Source organism: Calypte anna, chromosome 2 (assembly GCF_003957555.1).
Source record: "Calypte anna isolate BGI_N300 chromosome 2, bCalAnn1_v1.p, whole genome shotgun sequence".
Lineage (NCBI taxonomy): Eukaryota > Metazoa > Chordata > Aves > Apodiformes > Trochilidae > Calypte > Calypte anna.
Window position 1 is genome coordinate 91085649 of NC_044245.1, and position 24335 is coordinate 91109983.

The window sequence follows — 24335 nt, forward strand, 5'->3', positions numbered from 1 at the left end:
GCAAGGAAGTGTTGCATTTTTAAATGGATACTGCACTGGTGTTTAATTACCAACAGTGAAAATAGTCTGTGCATAACATGAAGCTCAACTTTTAATTGCTGAAGGGATATTAAGGTCAGTTATTCAATGCTTTGACATTTTCAGTAATACTGATCCACTTCTCACAGCTCATCCTTTGAAGCCTAACTGTAGCTAAAACTTTTAAAGACACAATGGCCTATCTTTGAATTGCAAGAGAAGTGTTCTTCCATGGAGTTCCAGTCCTTTATTTCCTACTGTTCTCAGGGCTTTTGTCTTTTTTGGTTTTGTTTGTTTATTTTTATTTTCCTTTACCTTCAGAGTCTTTGGCTTCACACATGAGTGCTGAGTTAACAGTGGTTCAGGCAAGCCTCCTCATTACTTTCATTTTTGTATGCTGTGCACACACACACACACACACACACACACACACTCTCTCACTATTCCCCTGCCTGAATTGATGCTCTCTCTTCTGTTGCCCATCTTCCATATTACCATTCACTAGGGCTTCAGAATCCATTGAGAGGCATTTCTAAAACTGAAACCATCTTAAAAATAAATCTCCAGCACACTTTAAAAAGGAAAAAAAAAAAATCAATCTGCAACATGGTTTCTCTTTCAGACAGCATTCTTGGTAGTGCTCCAGTGCATTTCGTATATTTAATGCACAGACAGGGAAGTTATTTTTATATTAACAAGTAGCTGCAGATGAGATGAGGACCAAAGTGCAAATCAAAGTATATAACAGGAAGCAGTCCCAGGACTAGCAACAGCTTATGGAAGCCCCTACCTCCCACACTTTAGGGATCTCCCCCAAGTGAGTGTGACTACTGAGCTGCTTAGAAGCTAAGAGGTGCTAAACAGCTAAACAGAAAAAAGGAGGGAGAAGGAGGAGAGAGAGGCTCACAGCAGGCAACAAACAGGTTAAGACAAAGAAGCACCCTCAAGCAAAGCAAAGACCAAGGGACTTGTTTGAAGGCACCAAAGAATACGGCTGCTCTGCAGGAAAACTGATGCCCATCTTCAGGCCACTGAAGCACTACAGACTATGAGGCCACCCAACCCCAAAATAAAGTGGTCTGCCTCCCAGCCCACATGGGCCACTACTAAGGCCAAAGTGCCAACCCATAACCAAATATCCCAACCATATTCAATTCAAAACCAGAAATTGGATGGGGGAATCACTACAATGTACCAAATGGGAATAAGCTGTCACACAGTGTTCTCAAAGGTTCTTCCAGAACATTTAAAATCAGTACTAAATTGCTTCAGCTATGTGTATTTTGTGGAGTATGCCTTTTTAAGAAAACAAGCCATTTTATCACATGTCCTGCTGTTTTCTTTTGCTGCAAGGAATCCTGATCTGTAAAGCTGGCATGACACCATTACAGTCAATTGACATTCCCCACAGTTCTTCCAGTCCACTAACTGCCTTTGACAGAGGTATCACACATCTGTCCTCTGATTTAAAAATAAAATAAAATAATCTTCAAGTATTCTTTATGAAGCAGAGCAGTAAATTGACCAGCTTTGCTATTTTGCATATGAATCTCTGGACACACAGGTATCTCACCATCTGTACTGTCAGCCTTAGAATTAGAAAGTTGCTGTCACTTCCATCAAATACTGAAGATTTTCTCCCATGATTTCCAGGGCAAAACCCTCAGAATGGCTTGCAGAAAGTCAGCTACTTACTTTCCACTAGCTGTGATGGCAACCTGAATCACTGTCCATAGAAACTCCTTCTTGAGTACCATTGTCCTTGGAAAGCTAAATGAGATTCTAGATTCCATGACAGTGAATGGACTATTTTAGAGGAGAGCAAAGCCATTGACATCATTTTGAAACCAAGGCCAAGCAGCAAAGAGTTCTGTTTGTTGATTCAGTTGTCCTGAATGTAGAAGCTATGCCTTTTTACACCAGCAGAGAATGTAGTCCTGACCTTATACTTCAGAGGTCTGTCCTCTAGGTGGAAATACTATATATAAATATAGTAGCTGTAAATAAATGTGGCAGACAAATAATGTATGTGTTTGTTTATTTCCTTCCCTTCCTCAAGAGCTGAATTTCTAGAGAAAGAGCTGTGGTTCAGAATTAATTCAATTAGTCTCATCTCAGCCACCCTGACCTTTAGCATTACTTTGCACAGAAACATTTTCTGAAAGGAGTAGCACTGCAGTAAGATAAGCTCAATAGATTTGCCCTTGAGCTCATTTCATTTTGCTTTTCCTTTGCTTTTCCACTTGCTGAGAAATGACTCATGTTTTCTATTATATTTGGCCAAGTATTTCAATATACTCTTTTTTTTTCCCCAATCATTCTGTGCTTACATCTTTCCTGTTAATAATATTTCTGCATATTCATATCCAAAGCTTTTATTACAACGAGTAAAAATGGATGCATAAATTGAACTAAGCAGTTCCTAGAACTATTATATTGGACCTTCTATTTCATGAAGTATCCTGCAAGGAACTGTACCTGCAACTACCACCTGGAATAGAAAAAGTAATCCCCAGTTTTATCAGTTCTGTTTTCTACTTGCTCATGAAGAGGCTAGCAGCAGCATCTACAGAACTTGGGCTTTAAGGTTAACAAAAAGGGTGGTTCCAATTAATTTATTTTAATTAAGAATTAAATAGAATGGAGAGCTACTGCAGGTAAGATGGCACAAACTATCTCTTCAAGCCACTATCAACCTGCCTGCTTGTTGTTCACTACCTTCAGCTGTCAAATTCTGATGCAAAAATTGCAGCGTTCATGACCTAAACTTGCATATTGTAGGAAGAAAAAGCTCTTAAACTCATCAAATACAGAGGGGTGGACAGCTATTTAAAATATTCTTGGGCAATTTTTTAAAGAAACCACTGTGTATCAGGTGCCCTGGACAATAACACCATTAAAGCCAGTCTGAGGCAAGGTTCCCTCCTGAATGGAAGTGTTTGAAGTCAGGTTAGATGAGGCTTTGAGAAACTTGATCTAGTGAAAATGTGCCTGCATATAGCATTGGGATTGGAACTAGATGATCTCTGAAGGTCCCTTCAATCCAACCTTCCTGTGACTTTGTGAGCAGAAACTTCTTTATTTTCCTTCCCTACAGCTTCCCAGGAGTGAAAACCAACACAGCTTCTGCATCTCTCCTTCTGTCTGACATCCTGAGGTGAACAGCTACCAAAAAGATAAGCAGTCACCCAGGCAAACCCCACTGGCCATGTTCCCACCATCGTTGGGCCTTGTGGGGGCAGATGCCCTTCTTGCATTGAAGCAGTGACTTTTCAAAGAAGAAATGCTACAGGGAGACTCATCACAGTGAATCAGATACAGTTTACACTGAGCAGAGAAGTGGACTGGCAGCTGCTCTACTTAGAATTATGGTGGGAAGTTTTAGCCTTGAAAACCCAAGCACACTTGAGATGCTACTCTTTTCTCATTGAAGTATGTTCCAGACATGTTTCCAGCATGCACAGTAAATCTTTATATCCCTCAGACACTTTAAGATGTGTCAGGAACTGCTCCATCAAGATACGTCCCTACTGAAAAACAAGAGATACCTGATAGGCAACTGGCAAATATTCTAAGATAGTGTAAGAGTAGCAGAAATATTTGAGTATATTGAGTTTCTTCTCTAAAACAGATAGGAAGGCTCAATCATAATTGCCCAAGAGAGGATGGCAAAACTCAAAAGCTGGTCTGTAGACTGCCAGCATCTAAGCACGACACATGACTGAAACACTGCTGCTTGGTTATGGGGCAGCACATGAGCCATGAAGGGCAGAAACACCATGACATAAGAGAAAGATGCCCACCCTACAAAGTAGAACTGCTGACCACAAGCATGGAATTGAGTGCTGGCTGACAAGACACTGGATTCTGCAATTTCTCAGAGCATTTGGACATAAACTTTCCCTGGAGTATCAAAATACCACGGTATTGGAAATCACCCACAGCTAAAATATATAAAAGGTTGTGATCATCTTTGAAAGAAACTACCCTGACTTTTAATTTTCTGCCCTTCTCATTTCTTTAATTTGCCTTAGTATCTGCTTACTTGGTTTCTTCCACCAGTTTTAGTGCTTGTGGTTTCAGATGAGTATTCCAATCCTGTCACTACTGACCTAGGAAAACCACAGAATTTGATCTTAACTCAAACGAAGCAAGATCTCACTACAGAGATACACTCACCACTTTGCAATGAGGCTTTAGCTGGCCTGAATATGAGCAAAAGAAAGAATCTATCTTGAATTTCCCCTCTAGTGAAAATGAGATGTTTCCAGAGAAAGTCTGATAAATTTATGAATAGGATTGTGTGATGCAGTTGTCAGTGAGCAGAGATGAGCAGACTCAGAAGCTGTCTTGCAGCCTTTTGGCACTATGTACTCTTGATTTTATTTATTTATTTAAAAGTTCTTATTCCAGTAATCCAGTTTATCCTAACCCCATTTTCCTTGACAAAATGTAGCAAAATCTAATGGTACTCTATAACTGCCTGCCCTAACACAGATGGTTTCTCTCTTTCTGTGAGCAATTCTTCTTTAAGCTCTGCAATCCGAGGTAACAATTTTGCAGAGCAAAAAATTGCAAGCCTCTGGCTCTTTTTGGGTGAAGCAAGAACCATGAAGCACTCGTAATAAGACAAGCTCCTGCATTCTCTATTTTCAGTAAGCTCACCGGATTTCAGAGTAAACAAGGACTCTCCTATACAATACAGACAAGCAACTCATGCCAAGTTATTTGAGATGCTGGAAAAAATAAAAAAGCAGTAAAAAGCACCATGCAACCTACAGAGAAAATTACTCAACCCCTTGAGAAGGTCAATTTGCCAGATATTAATTGAATCAAGAATCATTATGGCTGCAGACAGATGTGTGCTACAAGAACAGCACTACTAGAGGTTATTCTCAAGCTGTTTGCTGCATCCTTCTGCCAAAGGTTAGACTCTAGATTTTGGCAAGTACTCCTCCAAAAGAGCTCTTATTGACCCTCCATAGAAAAGAATGAGCAGCTTCTTACAAACAGAGACTGTGCAAAGATGAATTCTGAATCTATTTATCCTGAACATCATTTGAGCCCACAGCTCTGCTGGTAAAAGAGATCACACAAGTGCCCCCTGATCCAGCCTGTACAAAGGGGCTTTGCCCTCATAACCTGATAACTTTACCCAAAGGAGGTAAAGAGTTTGGGTGATCCCTACTGCTGGCTGTACAGGTGTTTGGCAAGGGAATCAAGCCCAGGTAGGAACAGTCACCTCTGTCACCAAGTCACTTTAGCTGGATGGGTGTCCACCAAAAGGTGACAGCCTGCAACAAGTAACTGGAGCCTGCTGAGATGATTTGAAATCCTTGCTAGCAGGGTGGTGAATGGCAAGACTGAGCAGCTGGGGCTGGCACTACCTATAGACTGCATACCTACATGTCCAAGGCCTTCCTTTTGCCAGAGTCTAACTTCTTAGTAGTAAACTCCCTCTCAGAAACACTGCAGAGAAGTTACACTCTCAAGACCAGTGTTTCAGTAAGCGCTCTGTTACTGAGCTCTCCTTTCAATGTGGCTTTTTAATGACAAATGAAACAAAATCACAGAAACTCAGTACCAGTAATAACTACATCCAGAGAGGACATAACCATAGATCCTTCCCTCTACCTCTCTGTACAAATCTGGGTCTACTAAAGCATCAGTATTACAGGAAAAGAACAGCCTGATACCATGCAAACAGAATACCCAACAGCTACATCTCACAGTTCTTATTTTAACCTCAGTAGAAAACAGTTTCTTATATTACACTTTTTTGGTTTTTTTCTTAACCAAACATACAGAGCTGTTACTAGAAGCAGTTTACAACATTTTTCATTTATTTCCTATTGTGCCAATAGTGTACCCTAGATTATGAGAAATAGCTCTGGGTTCTGACTCAAATCTGTTAGTTTAAGAAAAATATACTATAAATCAATTATCCAGTATCTCCCTCAAACCAAGAAGACAAAGAAAAAGACATTGAAAGCCAGGTTTCTTTTAAAGTGTTTCAGCTGGAAGCATGCAGCCCCTCATGAGCCTGAAAGAGACTGTAGTCTCTAATCTATCCATGTAACTGAATAAACATGGATAAGGACCTCCAGTACTGAGGATGCTGTAAAATCTACATATAAAGGAATCCAGGAAAAGACAGGCAACAAATATTCATGTAAAAATAATACTAATGATGAGGCTAACATACAAGCATGTAACTTCTAAATAACCATGATAGTCACCGATTCTACAAAATTATCACATTGGCTCCCTTTGCTTTTTACTTTTTCAGCCACAGCACTGCATGCGTAGGGAGCATCCTGGCACTGTGCTGTCCCTCTCCTGGTGATGTTTTTCTAAACTGTCCTAGTTCAGGGTGAGTTATAAATATTACTGGCATCCCACTGAAGTAGATTTGCCTGTGTGCTTGTGATGGAGCCTTTTCAGAAGCCAAGAATACTATCACATACCACAGTGCCAATTCCTAGCTTCCCACAGAGTGCTGTACTTACTACACATCAAAGGCCCATTTCTGCTAATGCATACAAGACAGAAACTCAAGTGTCACAATCAATTTAACCCTGCATTCATCCAGGCTGCTGCCATTGCCCTCATCCCTGCCTGCTTGTTCCTGCTGCTCAGGATTTGTTTTGTGAACTCAACCAGAGGACTAGTCAGTCTGTAAACTAACCTGGGAAATAAATCCTCCATAAAAAGCTTTGTTCTCCCTCAAATCAATTCCCACACCCAGTCTGCAGTGAGCAGCATAGGAAGAGCTGTGTACAGCAGGAAGTGGAAATGCTCTTTTTTTCAGCAAGAACAACGATTATTGCCAGATGAAGCCAGTTGCAGAGCTAGAGCTTTATTTATAGTGCAGGAGAACATAAAGAGTCCAAGAAGAAGTGGGGTTTTATGGCAGCAAGTGTTCAGTTCTTCATTCAAAAAGCTGCTATCTAGGCCCAGGTCTCTCCTGCTTTGGGTAAACAGAGAGCAACATGAAAAGGGATGTGGTAACATGCCAGAGCATACCAGAGAATCTCCCATTTTTCTTCCTATAGTATCAGCACATGTGCTCATATGAGCCTGTATCATTATTTTCTCCATCCTCCAGTGAAAGCAACTGAAGAGGTTTCTGTTGTTTTAAACCCAATCTGTTTTGGGTGAGGGAGGGGGTAGAGAAAAGTTTTCAGGTAGTGCTTTATGAGTTTTCTTTTTTTAAAAAATAAATAAATTTAACTTTGGTGTGGTGAGTGCATTTTCTCCCTTTCCTCTGAAAAGCTGAGGTCCATCCAATCCTTTACTTTCAGAACTCACAGGTTCATAAATCTTCACCTGGGTACAGGGCTAATCTGCTAAAATCTTTGACAATGGCTAGTTAGTACATTCCCAGGGAAAATCATGTGTCTCTGACCTACAGGTGTTCTGCAACCTCTACTGAATGGGTGAAATCTACTGTTTAATAAGGACAAACACATTAGCATATTGCTCATAGGATTATTTGTTTAAACTTTCCTCCATTAAAGTCACAGAATCATCTCTATGATTAAAATTAGAAGTAGATGAGAAATGGCTAAGATTCAGTATTCATCACAGGCAGTTCTTTTTTATTAGCTACAATCACTTTTTGCACACACATAATTTACCATCCGAGTGTTTCAATCTTTCACTGGAATGCTTAATGAAGATTTATAAGCACACTTGTGTATTAAAACCTTCAATTCTCCTTTACACGTTTCAAACAATTTCCTACCATCCCTCTTCATAACGTAAATAACCTCTACTTTGCTTTAAAAACAGTATGTATCCTGGCTGCATGCTTATTACTAAATAATAAAATTATATTGCTGAAATGTTTATTTTAAAGGTGATGAGAACATGGATTTCTAGTCAAAAAGCTATTTCTCTCAAATCTTTTCTTTAAATAGTGGCTCAGCTCTGCTGCTCTCCTTTTAGTATTCTGGAAGCGAAACTAACATTCAAATAATTGAAAAAAAAAAAAAAAAGCTTCAGAATGTAACCATTAATCACAATCTAAAAAAGATGCTCCATTACTTTTTGGTGGAGAACTGAGCACCATTTACTATCTCTTACTTCTGCAAAGAATTACTGGATATGAAAGAATAAAATACAACAAGAAGCATTATGCAAAATTAAATCAGTATCTACTGACACAATTACACATCAGAACCAAGATACAGATCAATCTCAATAAAAAAGGGTGCTTTACTGATTTTTAAAAGGCATGCATTATTTAAAAATGTGTCACTCTTGTCATATACGCACAGAAAAATGTAGAGAAATTGTACTGTTTTATGAAGTTAATTCATGATTGAGTTTAAGCTCTGAAAAGCAGGCCATGCTTTTTCCTTTAATCTGAGAACAGTAAGTAATATTCTGCATTAAGATATTTCTTTCCATCTTACTTGCAAACAACTGTTATCTAATGACTCATTACCATCAATGCAGCACTAATTAAACATAGACAACTAAGACAGTTCTGTAGATTATGAAGCATCAATTTACTGTAGTGCAGCTGAAAGAGATCAGAAACTCTCAGGTCCATAACATTCCAGCTATCACATCCTATACTGGAGCACTCAATCACTCACAGCATTCTTCAGAACTCATTTAACAGGCTAGCAAATTCTGGTATGATTGACAAATCTTGCACATTACGAGCTCTCCAGACAGTATTAAAGGCTGGATGAGAATCATGTCCTAAATTGAAGCTAATAGGCTTTAGCTGCACAGTTTGGTGTTCAGTAAGTCCTAATTCTCACAATGAAAAAATATTAGAAATTGCATTGAAAAGACATTTTTTTTCAGTGGGGCTTTCAAGGGTCCATTTGCATTATTTCATTCTGTCTTGTCTGTTCTGCTTATACATATCAAAATTTGAAGTGGATGGATGGCTACTCTTTATTCTAGCATAGAAATCCTCCCAGCCACAGCTACTCTGCAGCCTGCACTCAGGAACAGGTTGGGCAGGCTTTGGAACACACTGGTGCCTGTTTGTTTGCCCTTTCTCCACTGCTGGAAGTTTCAGACCCATATATTCTGCCTGTTTGGGTTTTCTAAACAAAGCTGCACATCCTTCAAGTTCAATTCATGTATAAGAACAAATAGGTCATAAGAATTTTGTTCCAAATAATCTATCTCATTTATAGCAATTCACCTAGTTTCAGTGTTATATACTCTACCTGCAACTAGAAAGTCAAAACTGAACCTAAATCCATTTTTTCTCCAAACTGTTCAAATACAGCTTCAAGGGAAGCTGGTGCCTAACAACATGCTGTGTACACACTGATTCAGACAGAATACTGATCCTTGACAGACTTCTTGAAGAAAACAAAGAAGAAAGATGCTTACTGAAAATAATGGGTTTGCAAAATGAATCCAGTTATGCCAATGAAAAGAAAACAACAACCCAAACAGCTCCAGCAAAATGACGGTGCAACTAAGTGCCTCTTCTGTAAGCCCAAAATCTGTTCTTCCTCAGACATCTTGACAAAGAGTGGAGCAAACAGAAAGCAAACTGCAAAAGAAATGGCTTAGAATAGAATAGCTTTTCCTCGGATCTGAGCAACATGATCAGCCTTATCCCTTGTTCCATAGTTTTTTGACAACAAGAGGGTAGGTTCCCAAATATGCACAACACCAGGCTGCAAATCAAGGTTTCTGATTTGAGGTCTGCAGAATAGACAGCCAGGTGCATCATCTACTCACATGTCTATGATCTATTTTAATATTACACTTTGTACTGCTTAGGGACTCCCATTGGCCAAAAAAGGCTGTGTTCTGGACTGATGCCATTTTGAAAGTGGGATCAAAATAGCTATTTCTCCTTTAAAAATAATCAAAGGAAATAAGGTTCATAATTATAGCTCATAAAACCATATCCTTCTATTTCTAGTAAAATATTTCACTGATTGTATCTGTTTCCTGCACTGGACAGCTCACGAAGCTGACATTCACCACTGCCCCTTTCAGAAGGCTCCTCATTTCCATGCAAATAGCTGTACAACGCTTTAAAATTGCCATAGGTCAGATTAATTTTTCAAAGATAGTGTCTGAAATCCATATGATTTTTCCACAGCTAAAATGTATCACTTGGAAAGTGCTATCTCTGAAGTTACTAACTCCCCTCAGAAAATATAAGAAATCCATCCTGAGGATGCTTTTAGTTGCAAAAGACTCAGTAAAAACACTAGTTCAGTAAAAATCCCTGTATTATTACTTGTCCTCTTGGGGTTATCTATTTATCTATGCATTTTTTTAACAGTAACTGGTATCATAGGATGCAAAAAGAAACTCCTAAAATGGACTACTGTCTTGTGTTTATTTGATACTTTATTCTCTTCATAAATTAGACACTGATGAGAATCTGAGTCACAGAAGTATTTGAATCTCTGTGAAAGATGGGCATGAATAAAGAGAATAAAGAGACATACAAACATTCCTGAAGTACCGTTAGCATCTAATGCATCTTTTTTTTAAGAGTGTGAGCATCATCACATTTCCATTATTTTAATATAACCAAAGTGAAAAATAATAGCACAGTGATATGACCCATTCATACAACCATGGTGATAAGAGATAAAAACAGCAGCTATTTTTTTTAAACTTCCAGTATTATTACTTTTAAGGTGCTTCAAGAATAAATTTAAAGGGGGTAGCAGGGGGTGAAAGGAGAGCTTAATCTATTTTTCTATGTATGAAGTCAGCATGCAAAAAGTAACTTACTGGTATAGGGCTCAGATGCTATATATTTTACTGGGATGTCTCTTCTATAGTATTTATAGCTCCTAGTGAGCTACTCAGTGTTTGTTACAGAAAGTGTCTGGAACTTGATATTACCAGTGACGAGCCAGATGACGCAGCCAACCCCCCATGCCTCACAGGGATTTTTGATGTCCAGATAAATATTGCATCAAATCAAATCTTGGTGAAGAAAGAGATTTGGAAGGCACAGACATCTACTTTAAGATGATATTTCCAATGAAGGCATGCTTTCATTTTAGAGCTAAGTGAGACCAACAGACAGCTGCTGCAGAAAGGAGCAACCCTGCTGGATCCTTCTCTTGAGTTGTACTTTTCTGACTCTGTAGTAAGTCTGTTCAGGGAGATGAATCAACAAAACTTCTGCAAAAAAAGGTGGAATCAATCTTTCTGCCAGTTCAGCCTCCTGCGGAAGCACGTGGCCAAAGAACCAGACAGTAGGGCAGAAGAGAAAGCCCACCCCTTGCAGCAGTGATCTCCTACTACACGAAGTTGTAATGGAGAAGCACTCACTGAAGTTCCTGTCCACAGCAGAGTTCTTCAACAGACAGAGATGGGTGGAGGGGGATTTGAGGTTAAGACCAGCTAACAATTATTTGGAATTCTGCAGATTTACATTTCATAAAAGATCATGACCTTTTCTATGATTCTACTATATGGCATGGACCCACGTTAATGATAAAAGTCACATATGGGATTTATAAGGCACTTCAGTAATTTATGTTCAGCATTTATACTGAATCTAATACTTCTAACTAAATTACTTTTGAAAAGCTTGCCCTGTAGGGCTCTCAGCCCAGTCACAGGATTTTAAGACTTCTTACAAATATTCAAAAGCTAATTTAATAAAAATCAGCTTCTGTTCATGGTCAATAATGTAACTTCCAGGAAGGAACATCTTTTGTTATGGCTCAGAGGAATCTATGCCAAATAGAGAATGACCAAGGCAGAAAGTAACATGCTGTTAAAGGATAGCATGCTCCAATTTATTACTGCAAGTGAATGTCTGTGGTACTGTGGCCAGTGAAAGAGACATTTATTCTATTAGCTTGGCTGTAGCAATGTATGCAAGAGAAAAGCCCTCAATTCATACAAGGAAAAGGAAGGCGAAGAAATGGGAAAAGCATTCTCCTTGCTGAACAGCAGTATGAAACTGAGACAAAATGTTCACAAGCTAACATTTATTTATTTTTTAGAGAAGCCAATTCCTGACATCACGAAATTGGCAAATGACATTTTGAAAAAAGATTTTCCTCCCGGTTGTTTGTGTTTAACTGAACAGGCTATGGAATGTGTCTTACCATACAAGTGTCCAGATCCTCCAAACGTTCTATCTCTGTCAGCTCCTCAACTGTGATGATAGAGCGTTTAGTTGGTTTTTCTTCTGCTAACTCAATTTCTAGTGATTCCTGCTGGGGAAGTGGTTTGCCACGTCTGGTCAAATGGTCAGCCTGTGGACAAGGATAAAGACAGCAATAGATCAATCAAACTGCTAAAAAAGGGAAACCAGACCAAACCAGAAAGATTGCAGAATTTAAGTGAACACAGATCCTAGAGACCAATTAGAAAAACAAGGCTCAGTTGCATGTACTAACTCACACAGGGGTTGTTTTGTTTTGGTTGGTTGGTTGGTTTTTTGACAGTCATTCTAAGGAGAAAGGGAGAAAATCTAACAGCAAACAAGAAAAGAGAAAAGGTCAGATAAAAAGCCACCCTGCTTTTTATTTATAATAATCTTATGGAGCTACCTCAGCACTTTTCCCTATCTTTATAATAAAGAAAATAAAGGGGTGGAAGAAAAACTTTACTCTGGACCATTTTTAAAATTAAAGATCACAAAGACATATACAGTTCCAGGTAAAATAACTTGGATAATTATTAGATGGCCAAAATGTTATTCCCTATTCAAAAACAGGACAGCTTTGTTAAAAACCTCGGTACTGTTTCACTGAGGCAATAGGCAGGAGTTAACACAAAAATAAAAAACCAGTGATAGATCCACAGGAAAAGATTTTTTTTTTAAAGCATCAGAGAGACAAAACTCCATAGTAATAGAATTCCTTATTAGACCTGCATAGCAAAAGCTGCTACTAAGAACACAGAGAATGTTATATAAACCACCCTGGATCCTACTTGGGCTGGAGTGTATTCCTGTTGTCACAAAACTGATGAAATACTTTCTAGCTCTGTTGCTAACTAAAGAGAATATTAAACAACATCTGTTAAGAGTGTTTGAAGATCAGCTGGCCCAAATTAGTCACAGAAACTTTGAGAGAGGCATCGAGGGAGAGCTGCAGTCCACTGCTTAACATTGGCAGGGCTCCAGACAACCAGTGGATTGTACTTTTGTTAACCATCAAAAAGGGTAAATAGATGACCTAAGTAAATTATAGCTCACTTCGTCTAGTGTCTACTCAGGAAAAACAACTGGAAAGCTGTTACAGATTTATCTTTAATCACACTAAAATGGCTAGAATAATAATCATCATCATGTGCCTCAAACCCTACTGTGTTAGAGCACAGACATTAATAGGTGGCTGAATTAGAAGTACGTGACAGTCCAATTTAAGGAGTTGGCACAGAATTGTATCAGTGTGTTTCATCTTTGTAGTATTAAGAACTAGCTGCCAGCTCTCAGATTACAGCTGTCAGTTGAAGATTAGCATGAATAAATTAGACAGGAGTTGCTCCAGCTGCATTTTTGAGATCCATACTCTTCAGTGTTTGCATCCATATTTCACTACCTGAAACAATCTGCAGCTACTAGAAGCACTGAAGAATTACCACAGGGAAAGGGCCATGTTACTAATGCAGGCCAAAATGGACCAGAAAATAAATCAACTCAAATCAAACATATAGACAATCCTGCCTTAGGAACTAAGAGCACTGGTTATGGACAAAATGCTCAAAAGCAGTGAGTGACAAGAATCCAGAAGCCATTATGAGGATGGAGAGTTACCAAACCCAGTCCAGAAATGAGCTACCACTGAATATCTGACAGAAGGAAATAATTCTTATCTCCTTGGCTATGTAAATATGAGGACTAAAGATCATCAGCAGAAAATCAACTTGGCTTCTATATGCAGCACTGGTTAAAACATTGGACTAATCTCTCTGGTCTTGGAGGCGCGTAATTTTAAGTGGCTTTTAAAAGAGCTGAAGAAAGTGCAGAGGACTGTTCCTGAAGTGACTCAAAACCTTTAGAAAATTACTCACTGTGCAAGAGTCAGGCTAGGTCCAAGTTGTGCAATACCACTGGACTGAGCCAGCCCATTGCTGGTTCCAGCTGAGCCTGTTCCAGGACCAACTGGAGCTAATAAATGTGGCTACTCACACAGCAGGCTGGCGGTGCTACAGAGCTCCTGAGACCAGAGGTTGTATCTTTACACAGTGCTGCTCTGTCCCATGGAGACACACCCTCAAATAACCCTGCCTTTTAAATCGTTAAAATAAAATTAAAAAACAGAGAGAAGGGGGGAAAAGCATTTCGTTTCCTATGTATGAGGGCTTTCATAGAGAGGAAGCAAAGAGAAATATATATGGTTTCCCTGTCGTGTGGGGGAAAGCATGCGAATAAACTCATGACTGCAAATTGAAGTCAGAGAAGTTTCAAATAGAAATGAAGAAAAATTTCAATCAGGAGAATGACTGCTCAAGTGGCTTCTTTAAAAAAACAGTACTGGATTCTCCTTACAGAGGGTCATTGCCTTAGAAATATATATATTTTTTTTTCTTCAATGTATATTTCTTATCAATGCTTATTTCTTCTACTGTTGGTGAAGCAAGTGCCTTTACAATAAATAACTAAAATAACTAACTAAATAAATGACAGCTCAGGACCTGCAAATAATACACCATATTTCCCTTCATATGTTTCTACTCCCGACTCTTCAAACTTGATACTGACATTCTAAAGTATCCTCAAGATGGGAACAAGGTCTCTGCAGTCTCTATGAACAAATATTTACCTCTCATCTCAGAAGCAACCAAGCCTTATCATCTTGCCAGAATAACTATTGTCACTGTTGCATCCTGATGGTATTTTTAAATTAGACAGCAGTGCAAGACATGGTAAGACAAATGTATAGTTAAGACTCTTCAGAGGTTGTATCCTCCTTAAAGCAAAGAGGCAAGAGCCCCACAATTATATTTCAAATGATGTCAGTGATTCTAGTGAAAATAAGATCAATTTCAAACCAGAACTGTTCTAAGGAGAAACTAAACAAGTTACGCATGAAATGGCATTGTTAAAATACCCAGCATATTCAGATATCAACCATGCAAATACTCACCAGTTTATGATGACAGTGGGAAAGTGCATCCAGGATTTCATCTACAACTCGATCAGACAGGAAAGAAGCCACTGTCAGCTTTACTTCACTGTGTGAGGATTAAAAGCAAGACAGAGAGAATTTTAATTCACACAGGAGAATTTTGTCTTTATTACAGTTTCAGCAGTACAATGATTACCCACAGTGCTGTCACTTTATTTTAAATAAAACATTAGAGGGTGTCAGGATACATGACTGCAGGCTTCAGAAATAAACTCATGAATCACACAATAAACACAGGAGCCTCTGTACCATATTTAACCTGATTCAAACATTTTTCTAAGAGCTGAAGTGAAAACATCTGGCTAAGAGAGATGAATAGAAACCACATGTGGAACTTGTGAAATGCAGTAAGGGACACCTCACCACTGAAGTCAGAGAAATTCAAAGCTCAGATGAATAGGACAGTGCTGCCTGTTTAACAGTCCTAAACTGAACAATTATTATCCACTCACTCCCTCATCTCCTTTTTGTATTTGTCTGTCAGCTGAAGAGCAATGGTACAATGCTGCTTCTTCAGTCTTTGCCATCACAACTTTGCTTCCTTGTTTTGCTCCTAGTAACCACTTTCTGCCTGAAGAACTTCATGACAGCCATTCCCACTACAAAGACATACATAACTTCGTATTGAGGAAATATGTAGCCTGAATTGTGCCATGGGGCCCCATCTTTGGCCACAGCACAAGAGGCTCAGGCTGTGGAGGGCAGCTGATTTCCAGTTGACCTGCACATCAGCCTGACCTGAAGCCCCACCTCTCCTGCCTCTATGGTTTCAAGGCCAACTGCTTTGACTGACATTTGCCAACAAGTAAACATGAATTTGGTTTTATTATGTGTGGGATGAGTTGCATTATATTAACAAAGCTATATTTATTTAGGGCTAGCACTACTGTTGCAGAAAGCCCAGGGGAAAAGGTAAGAAGCTCCTTGGAAAGGCAATGCAATCTGTAGGCAGGTAGAATGGTGGCCAAGCCAGGGTGGGAAGAGAATGAGAGTGAAGGGGTTTTCCTCAGTTACCTACATATTAATTTCAAATAACGTATGGCAGGAAGGGTGACAGTATGGCATCCTCACCCCACTGATAGTAGCAGCTTCTAGTGGAAGGAGAAAATGGCACTATTATTGTCTCAGTGTCGAGATGTGTTTGATAGTGAAGAAAACCTACTCATTGAACCATTTTAAGCATTCTGAAGTCACAGCTAAAGTCTTTTACAGCTTTTCCTGCCAATTTTGCTGCAATCTGCAAAACCAGTTTCTAAGTCATACTGTTTTCTTCTTCTGAAAGCTATTAGCATCACAATGCAAAATGACATGCTTTTCCATCAACCAGAAAAGATTTCTTAGCCAAATGTTGGTAACTGCAAAGGTTTAAGTATAGGTCAGCTACATTATACTGCATAAATATATTTTCTGGTATATTTAATGAGAAAAAAAGAGGCAGTAAAAGGTCAGGCAAAAGCCTCGTTTTTTAAAAACAGTGAACTAAGAAATGTTTAAGGTAACTGTGCTCCAGGTTTGTGGTTTGAACATCCAAGTTTCCATTTTCTAGGTCTGTCTGCTGTGCACAGCTCCCATACAAACAAAAAGGTTTAAAGTGACTGCTACAGGATAAGACCAAGTGCAGCAACAGACAAGGCATTGTTAATACTGAAAGCAAGTATGTGCAATTTCCTTCTATTACAGTAATTCAGTAATACCTGGGATCAACAGATCAATGAAAGTATTTGTCATGAAAATGTTGTGTACCATAAACCAAAACTCTTACTAAATAAAACAGAAACACATGCATCAAGTTAACGTCCCTGGGGAGTCCAAAGATGTGAATCTTCTGAATTAAGTTCACTAGGACAATTTCCTGCTCTTTGAATGCCTTCATATGATTTCTTGTGAGTCACAAAAGCACTCCAAACATCTTGTACTGCACAAACACATGGACGCACAACCAAAAATCCAAACTCTACAACCAATCTTGTTGGGTTAATCTCTTGAAATACCTAATTTTATTGAGGATATCAATTCCAGATTGTTCCAAGAGGACATTTTTCACAAAAGTACGTGGGATGGAAATCTTCTCAGTGCTAGCCTCTATCAAATCCTCACGGATGTGAGCTTTCTTCATTACATTTGGGCAAAGGTTTTCCGCTGCATCCACCATAGACTCAAGCAATGTCTGCAGAACAGTAAACAGAAGTTAACATCAAGTACTTAAACTTTCATTACCTGGATTTTCACCATATTATTCTGGTACATAGCACTATGACACTTTTGGACTTGTAATTTTTACAATTTTTCTTCCTAATATGAAATCCATTTTGCAATTCAATTGCAATAAAAAAGGCATTTTAGAAAACAACACTAAGGAGGAGCAACATATTTGTTTTGAAAACAACCCTCAACTGTGCTTATTCTCCTTTTCAAATATGAAACATCTGAATCAACTATTTTTATTGATGCTCCAGACTCGCTAATCTGTAATAGACATCAGTATAAGAAGCAAGGAAACTCATGAGAATTTGGCATTCTGTACAAGGCTGGAATATACTCACCAAATATTAAGTAGCAGCTACAATTTGCAGTTGCCACAGAAATCTTCAGCAAATAGATCTCATTTATACACATGGAAGCCCACAGTGAACCTTAGGTGCAGTGAAAAAATTTTATGGTTTTTTTAATGACTGATTAAATCCCCAAACCAGGACAGAAGAAAACCATACATTCTCCAGAAACAGGATTGTGTAAACCTCTCAGCTTTCTTTTTTTTTTTTTAAGTAAGGTCTCCTCTGTTCATGGTATAAACTTCTTCCCTCTTAGACTTTCTCTTGCAAAAATCTTTCACATATATCTCAATGCTATGAAGCTTCTTTCAGTTGCACCACATTTATTATTACAGGCCACTCTGTGCCTGTGAGAAAAGGTCATTCTGGTTTAAATCCTATTCTTTCACCTACTAGTTTCTTTCCCAAACCACATCTCACTACAAGGCTAAAAAATCCTCACTACAGGTGCAGGTGAGGATTCACAGTCCCTCACAAAATCATCCATGTATGAATCTGTGTCACAAAAAATGCAGAAAAGCCTGAATGTACATGTCAGGATCAAGATAGGACACAGAAACACTACTAGCATGATGCACTACTGAAACATCCTTCCCTTAACGCTTTGATTTCTTTTTCTTCAAAAAGATTAGGCAGGACCACAGAAGGTATAAAGAAATCATCTGCTCATCTGGAAAACTAAATTTTAAATTCACACTAGTTTATCTACATGCTAATATATACCCTGTGTTCAGTAAAAGAGATTTATCTATAAACACAAAATGGTAGTTTCTGATAAAACTAGAAACTTTTCTTTGTTCAAATTCTCTCCTATATCCACCTTACTCCATCTCCAGTCCCAGCAACTCAAGAAATCTATTTTAGGTACCTTCAGAAGGCTGTCCAACCACCAGTTATTTTTCCACCAAATAACCTGTTCCAGACATTGCAAGAGATCAAGGCTCATCAGTATATCAACTGAAATAAAACCCTCTTTGCCCACTACCTGCACAAAATATTTAGAAAAAATCAGTAAGGAGATGGTTCTCTCCAAGAGCAGGACCCTCTGAATGGTAACGCTGTCCCACTGCTGCCGTGCAGCAACTGTGGGGTCTCCTCAGGCTACAGTGCTTCCAAGGAAGCAATGAGAATAAAAATATTGTCCTTGGTTCATGCTTCAGTCTGTGTGCCAGGCCCATTTCCCCAGCTTTGAGCCCTCTAGACAAGTGAGGGAGAGCCCAGCTTACTGAAATGGGCCAAGCCATCTCCAGTAAGGCCGAAGTTTGATAACCAAACAGAAAAATGTACTTAATAATAATATACATATATAAAGAAGGAAAAAAACAGTTTCATTAAGGCTAGCTCTAACATAGGTGCTTCAAAATTGTACAAAAATAATGAGTTGCGGCCTTTGAGAACTCTACTGATTTCTGTTTCCTCCTCAGTCTTGCACCACAGGAAAGTGACCACAAGCTGAACTACCAGAACTGGCATTTTCATATGGAGATACTGAGTAAGAAACAAAAATACCAGCACTGTATAATAATTTCAATTATTTAATGCAGAATCTTCCAGTCTATAGCTCTTAAATGTCTGATTTTTAAATGTAGAATCTCAAGGACAATACTCAATAAATGCACAATAATGCATGAAGCAGCCACAGCATACAGGGAAGTCTGATCTTAGAATCACAGAATGGTTTGGGTTGGAAGGGACCTGAAAAGTTTATCTGGTTCCAACTCCCCTCCCCCACATGGGCAGAGACACTTTCCAACAGATCAGGTTGCTCAAGGCCCCATCCAACCTGGCCTTGAACATCTTTGCAACATTTGATTTACAGGTATTAGGGACAAATTCCATTATAGCTAACGTGGAGCTTTTTTCCCTGCTCCCAAGCTTTCTGCATTTCAAGGACTCTTCCTACACTCTCTCCTTCAACCCCCAAGCACTGTGACACAAAAAAGAGCTTTTCAAGCCCCTGTGGCCATAGATAAACAAAGGATGAAGAACTTCAATAGTAGAGACAACTGAGCCAGGAAAACTACTGAGAATTTCAGACAAACACAGTTTTTTGTATGGGATTTATTCACTGCTGCAACAGTGTAGTCTACCTTGACAAGTCACATTGAGCCTCCCAAGAGTTACTGATGGAACACAATCACAAAAATTATACAGACTTGCTATGTTGAATCACAATTACCATCGAAGCATGGCCTTTCAAACTAGATAATGTGAAGATATGCTGCTTGAAGGTTTCATAGGAAGTAGGAGAAAGACTAAAGACATTGCCTAATAATTTCAAAATACTTTTTCTCTCAAAATAGTTAGAGAATGTCTAATTTAAAAGTTAAATTGAGTTTGGATCTTTTTTTTAGATGCACACAGCATAATTTCATCAGTGGTGGATTTCAGCTGTTGATTTCACATGACATCACATCCACAGAAATCCCTCCCCATCCCCTGTTTCCACCTCAAAACTTATCAGTGATGGAAACCCACAGCTAACAACAGTGACTGTGGAGGGGCAAACATTTTAGTCACAAGACCACAAGTACCAGTCAGCAGGTATGCAAGAAGACAAGAACAAAGTCCTCCCTACAATTAATGACTCTTATCATTCAGGAGAAACATATTGTGAGTAAAAGGACTGGAGAATGATGATTATATAATAAAGAAAATTATTAATAAAGAAAAAATTGATTGGGTGGTGTAGCCAAGAAGTCATTTGCATTAAGACAGAATTGAGGAGGAACACTCCTCACTTCAAGCACTCTTGCTCTTAAAAAGCAAGTTCCTTTTGCCTAAACACCATTTGTCTTGTGGATGATTTTCCCTTGGGCCTTTGTGACTGAGTAAAGCATCTCCAAGTTCTTTGTGTTTACAGTGAAACCATCAGGAGAAAATAAATGCAAGAGCCTTGCTATAATTTCTCTTTTGGCCAACTTAACTTACTCCAAGACATTGCTTTTCCTTATTTTAACTTCATCCTTCTCTTCCCTTCTTCAAGGTTAAAACCCCCCCCCATCTTATTTGCCTGAAGAGAGCTCATTGGCTTTACCCAATTTCCAAATACTTCTTCCTAAAATCAGGCTCTGGTACAGTAGCCAAAAATCAAAATTCCGCTTACAGCACATAGGATGATTTTTTCCCCCCATGGTTACATAAACCCCTGAACTCCTGTGAGCTCCTTTATCTTTCTTCACAAATAATAAACTGCATATGATGTTTTCAATTGGCCTAAACAACAGGATTAAAAAAAAACCAACAAACTAATGCATGTTCAATATTTTCTCCTCTAAGCAAAGTACACCACCCACAGAACTTAACAGAAAACCTTCAGGTCTTGAGTGTAAAACTGGCACCCTTCCAGTACTTGAAGAGACTTACAGGAAAGCTGGAGAGAGATTTTTTACACAGGCACATAGTAACAGGACAAGGGAGAAACACTTTCAAACTGGAAAAGGATAGATTTAGATTAGATATACAGAGATATTTTTCACTATGGGAGTATCAAGACATTGGAATGGGTTGCCCAGAGAAATTGCTGATGCTCCCTTTCCTTGGAAGTGTTCAAGGCCAGGCTGGAGCAACATGTTCTAGTGGGAGGTGTCCCTGCCCATGGCAAGGGGGTTGGAATTAGATGATCTTCCAAGTCCCTTCCAACCCAAACCATTTTATGGCTTCATTAAGTACATGAGCCCTGTACAAAAGGCTGACCTGACCATTCCTATTTCAATAACAGCCTACAAGCTCTACTGTGAAGAATCTTGTGGATAAATCACTTTCATGTCTGCAGAAATTCAAAAAAGTTATAAAGAAACTTCACCATATTTCATAAATAGGGAAAGGGAGAAAAATACTAAAATTCAGCACTATTTTCCTCCTCATTAACTTTTTAATTTTGAAAAAACCTATTAGTGTGGTGTTATAATTGATCTTAAATATATTCCCTTTGCATAAAGCAGCAGTATGTTGTTTCAACTGAAAGTTCAACTTTCGTTTTCAGATTCTTTGGTAAAAACATAGCAAAATACGGGCAGGGCAGCTTAGTATTTTCCACACAGACCCCAACAAGTTTTCCATCCTTGACTTCTTCCTGGACTGATACTTTTGCACATGCTGTATTGATGAGCCTTCCTTGTTTATTATACAGTAAGGTCTAACATAACTGAAGGTAGAAGTTTCTGAGCAAGAGCTAGTTGAACAGACAGGTGAGATTATCTACAGTCAACAATCTCTGTTTCAAGAACTGATGTTTGATGGGCAGCTTGTGAAAAGATTCCTGTAAAGCTGCCTGTACTAATTCTAGGGGCACTCTCAGTACGTGCAACTTATACAAACCACACAAAGAGGAAGTTGTGCACCAGGTTCAAAAGTGGTCCCTGGGAAAAATAAAATCTGCAATGGAGTCTGCAGAAAAGCAGTTTTCACTCCAGTGGGATATCTTAACTAGTGCATACTTTTCTCCAGGACATATGATGTTTTAGGGTGTGTGAGAGATGCCTTTACTAAGGGCTCCAGGAGTAATTGATAAGTCTAGAAGATAACATAAGATAATAAGCAGCATATGTTCCTTCTGCTCATTGCAAGCACTAAAACAACTTTTTTCATTCCAACCAAGCAAATATCCAGATAATAAGGCACAAAGTTACAAGAAACTAATAATGGAAAGATAGCTTATGTACAAATATATAGAGAAGTAAAAAAAAATAAAAAAGGTTGTGGCACATTTGCCGTTAGCAACAGGAGGTTTCAGATTAAAAGAAATAGTATGCGAGAAATAATAATGCAAGAAATAGTAATACATTTATCCACTGACCTTAAGTTGCTCATCAACAACCCTTGTGACTTCTCCAGCCATGGATTCAAGTGTCTCTTGAATTGGATTGGAAAGTGAACCATTTGCTCCAGCCCAAGAAGCTCCACCGAGATGATAGAGATTTGGTAAGAGCTGTAAGATTGCAAGAGTATCTTCAGAAAGTAGGCTTTTCTTCCAGTCTGTGCAAACAGGAGAAAAGCTCTCTGCTAAAGAGATTTTCTCCCAGAAAGAGAAAGCTCCAAGCACACACTGACCTGCTCTCAAGTGTTAGTTACCAGTCTATTGGGAGACACTTACTGTTTTGGAGTTCTTAGCATCCCGCATAAGCCGTTCTGCAGATTTGACATCTTCCTGTACAGCCTCCACGCCACAGTTTCTTAAAGAGTTGAGATGATCTTGTACTTTTACACATATTCTGTCAATCATCTACTTGAACAGAAGAAATAGACAAGATAATTCAACAGAATGTTGGTCAAACACAAACTTAATTCAGTCCATATAGCAAATCAATAGTAGCATAATGAGATTTGTGGTGACAACATTATAAAAATGCATGATCAGAGAGATCATGCTACTGGAGAAAAGCATTATATCTCACAAAGACACCTAACCATTGAAAAAATAAATAACACTTTACCATTAAAAAGCATAACTGCTTTTGCATATTCCCCCACCCTGGTTACTTCCAGGATAACTGCAAATAACCAACAGGTTATCCAGGTCAAGTGTTGTTCTGGTTTTTTGGAGCAAGTTTAATACTGAAAATCTTGTCGATATCTCTAACACTCAGGTCCAAAGGCCCCTGAATTGTTAAGAAGCTCTGTCACTATGTACTCAACAAACATCAGAGATTTCTCCTGTCTAAGCAAAACACAACCACAGATGCTTATGGGGTATTCTTTCAAAGAACATATTTTCTTAGCTGCAAGAGAACTATAATTCCCAAAGCAGAAATTTCCATCAGATGTTTCACAGTAGGATAAACTGAGCTTAATTTGTATCTGCAACACAATTTATTCAGCACACTGCAAAATACAGAGCAGGTGGTATATCTGTCTACTTGCAAGACAAACCAGTGAGAATTCCTGACATACATTCAGTTTTGATTAAGATATATGAGGCTGAGAGATATAATAATAAAGTCTTTATTAGCCCACACAGAATTCATTAGAACTGTCTATTTGACATTTTGAAGCAACATCTGAGTGCATGTGTCAAGACTTTATAAAGTCTAGAGTTGTAGCACCTTATATCATTAGCAACAAGGGCTGAAATAATTTCACAGCATGCTCTTTTTCTGCTCCACATGACTCTTCCTCTTCAAAGGGTTCTGGGTGGTTTTTTTCTATAAGTACAAAATTAATTAATAGACAATGGAAAGTCTATTGGGACATCTGGACTGAAAAAATAATAATTACATTCTGGGAATATTAATGCAATTCCATCATACTAACTAGAGAATCTTTTTCCAGCTCTCTTTTAAATCTGGTTTTAAAATACATCTTTACTGGTCACAATTTAATACAGAAATCAGTAATTTTATTCTATTTAAAAAAACCCAATAAATTACATTTACTGAAACCTGGTGTGTGTCTTCATTGGAGGAAAGTACACCTAAACATACCAAGCTATAAAAAGATCTAAACTTAATTTATATGGAGATTACTAACACAGCAAAAAAAGGTAGAATTGGAACAGAAAAGTTACTGAAATAAAGTTATACTGCTTTTGTAGTTTTTAGTGCCAATACCTCTCCTAGTGCCATTTTCTCCACCAAGACGTTAGATTACAAGTTTCAGGTTTTAATAATAAAACTCCATTTTATTAAATTTTAATAACACTGTTAGAGAAGGTCAC

At 38.5% G+C, this 24335-nt stretch overlaps 1 protein-coding gene across 4 annotated transcripts in view; it reads right to left on the reverse strand.

Annotated features, from left to right (window-relative positions):
• Nucleotides 1-24335, reverse strand: part of CARMIL1 (capping protein regulator and myosin 1 linker 1) — a 194688-nt gene that overhangs the window by 27215 nt on the left and 143138 nt on the right. For all 4 annotated transcript variants that reach the window (XM_030445387.1, XM_030445386.1, XM_030445385.1 and 1 more), the window contains 5 exons: nt 22776-22904; nt 22479-22610; nt 17120-17295; nt 15087-15174; nt 12096-12245 (listed from right to left, as the gene is read on the reverse strand). In XM_030445387.1, the coding sequence (XP_030301247.1) occupies nt 12096-12245; nt 15087-15174; nt 17120-17295; nt 22479-22610; nt 22776-22904 (675 nt within the window). The remainder of the gene's footprint in view (nt 1-12095; nt 12246-15086; nt 15175-17119; nt 17296-22478; nt 22611-22775; nt 22905-24335) is intronic.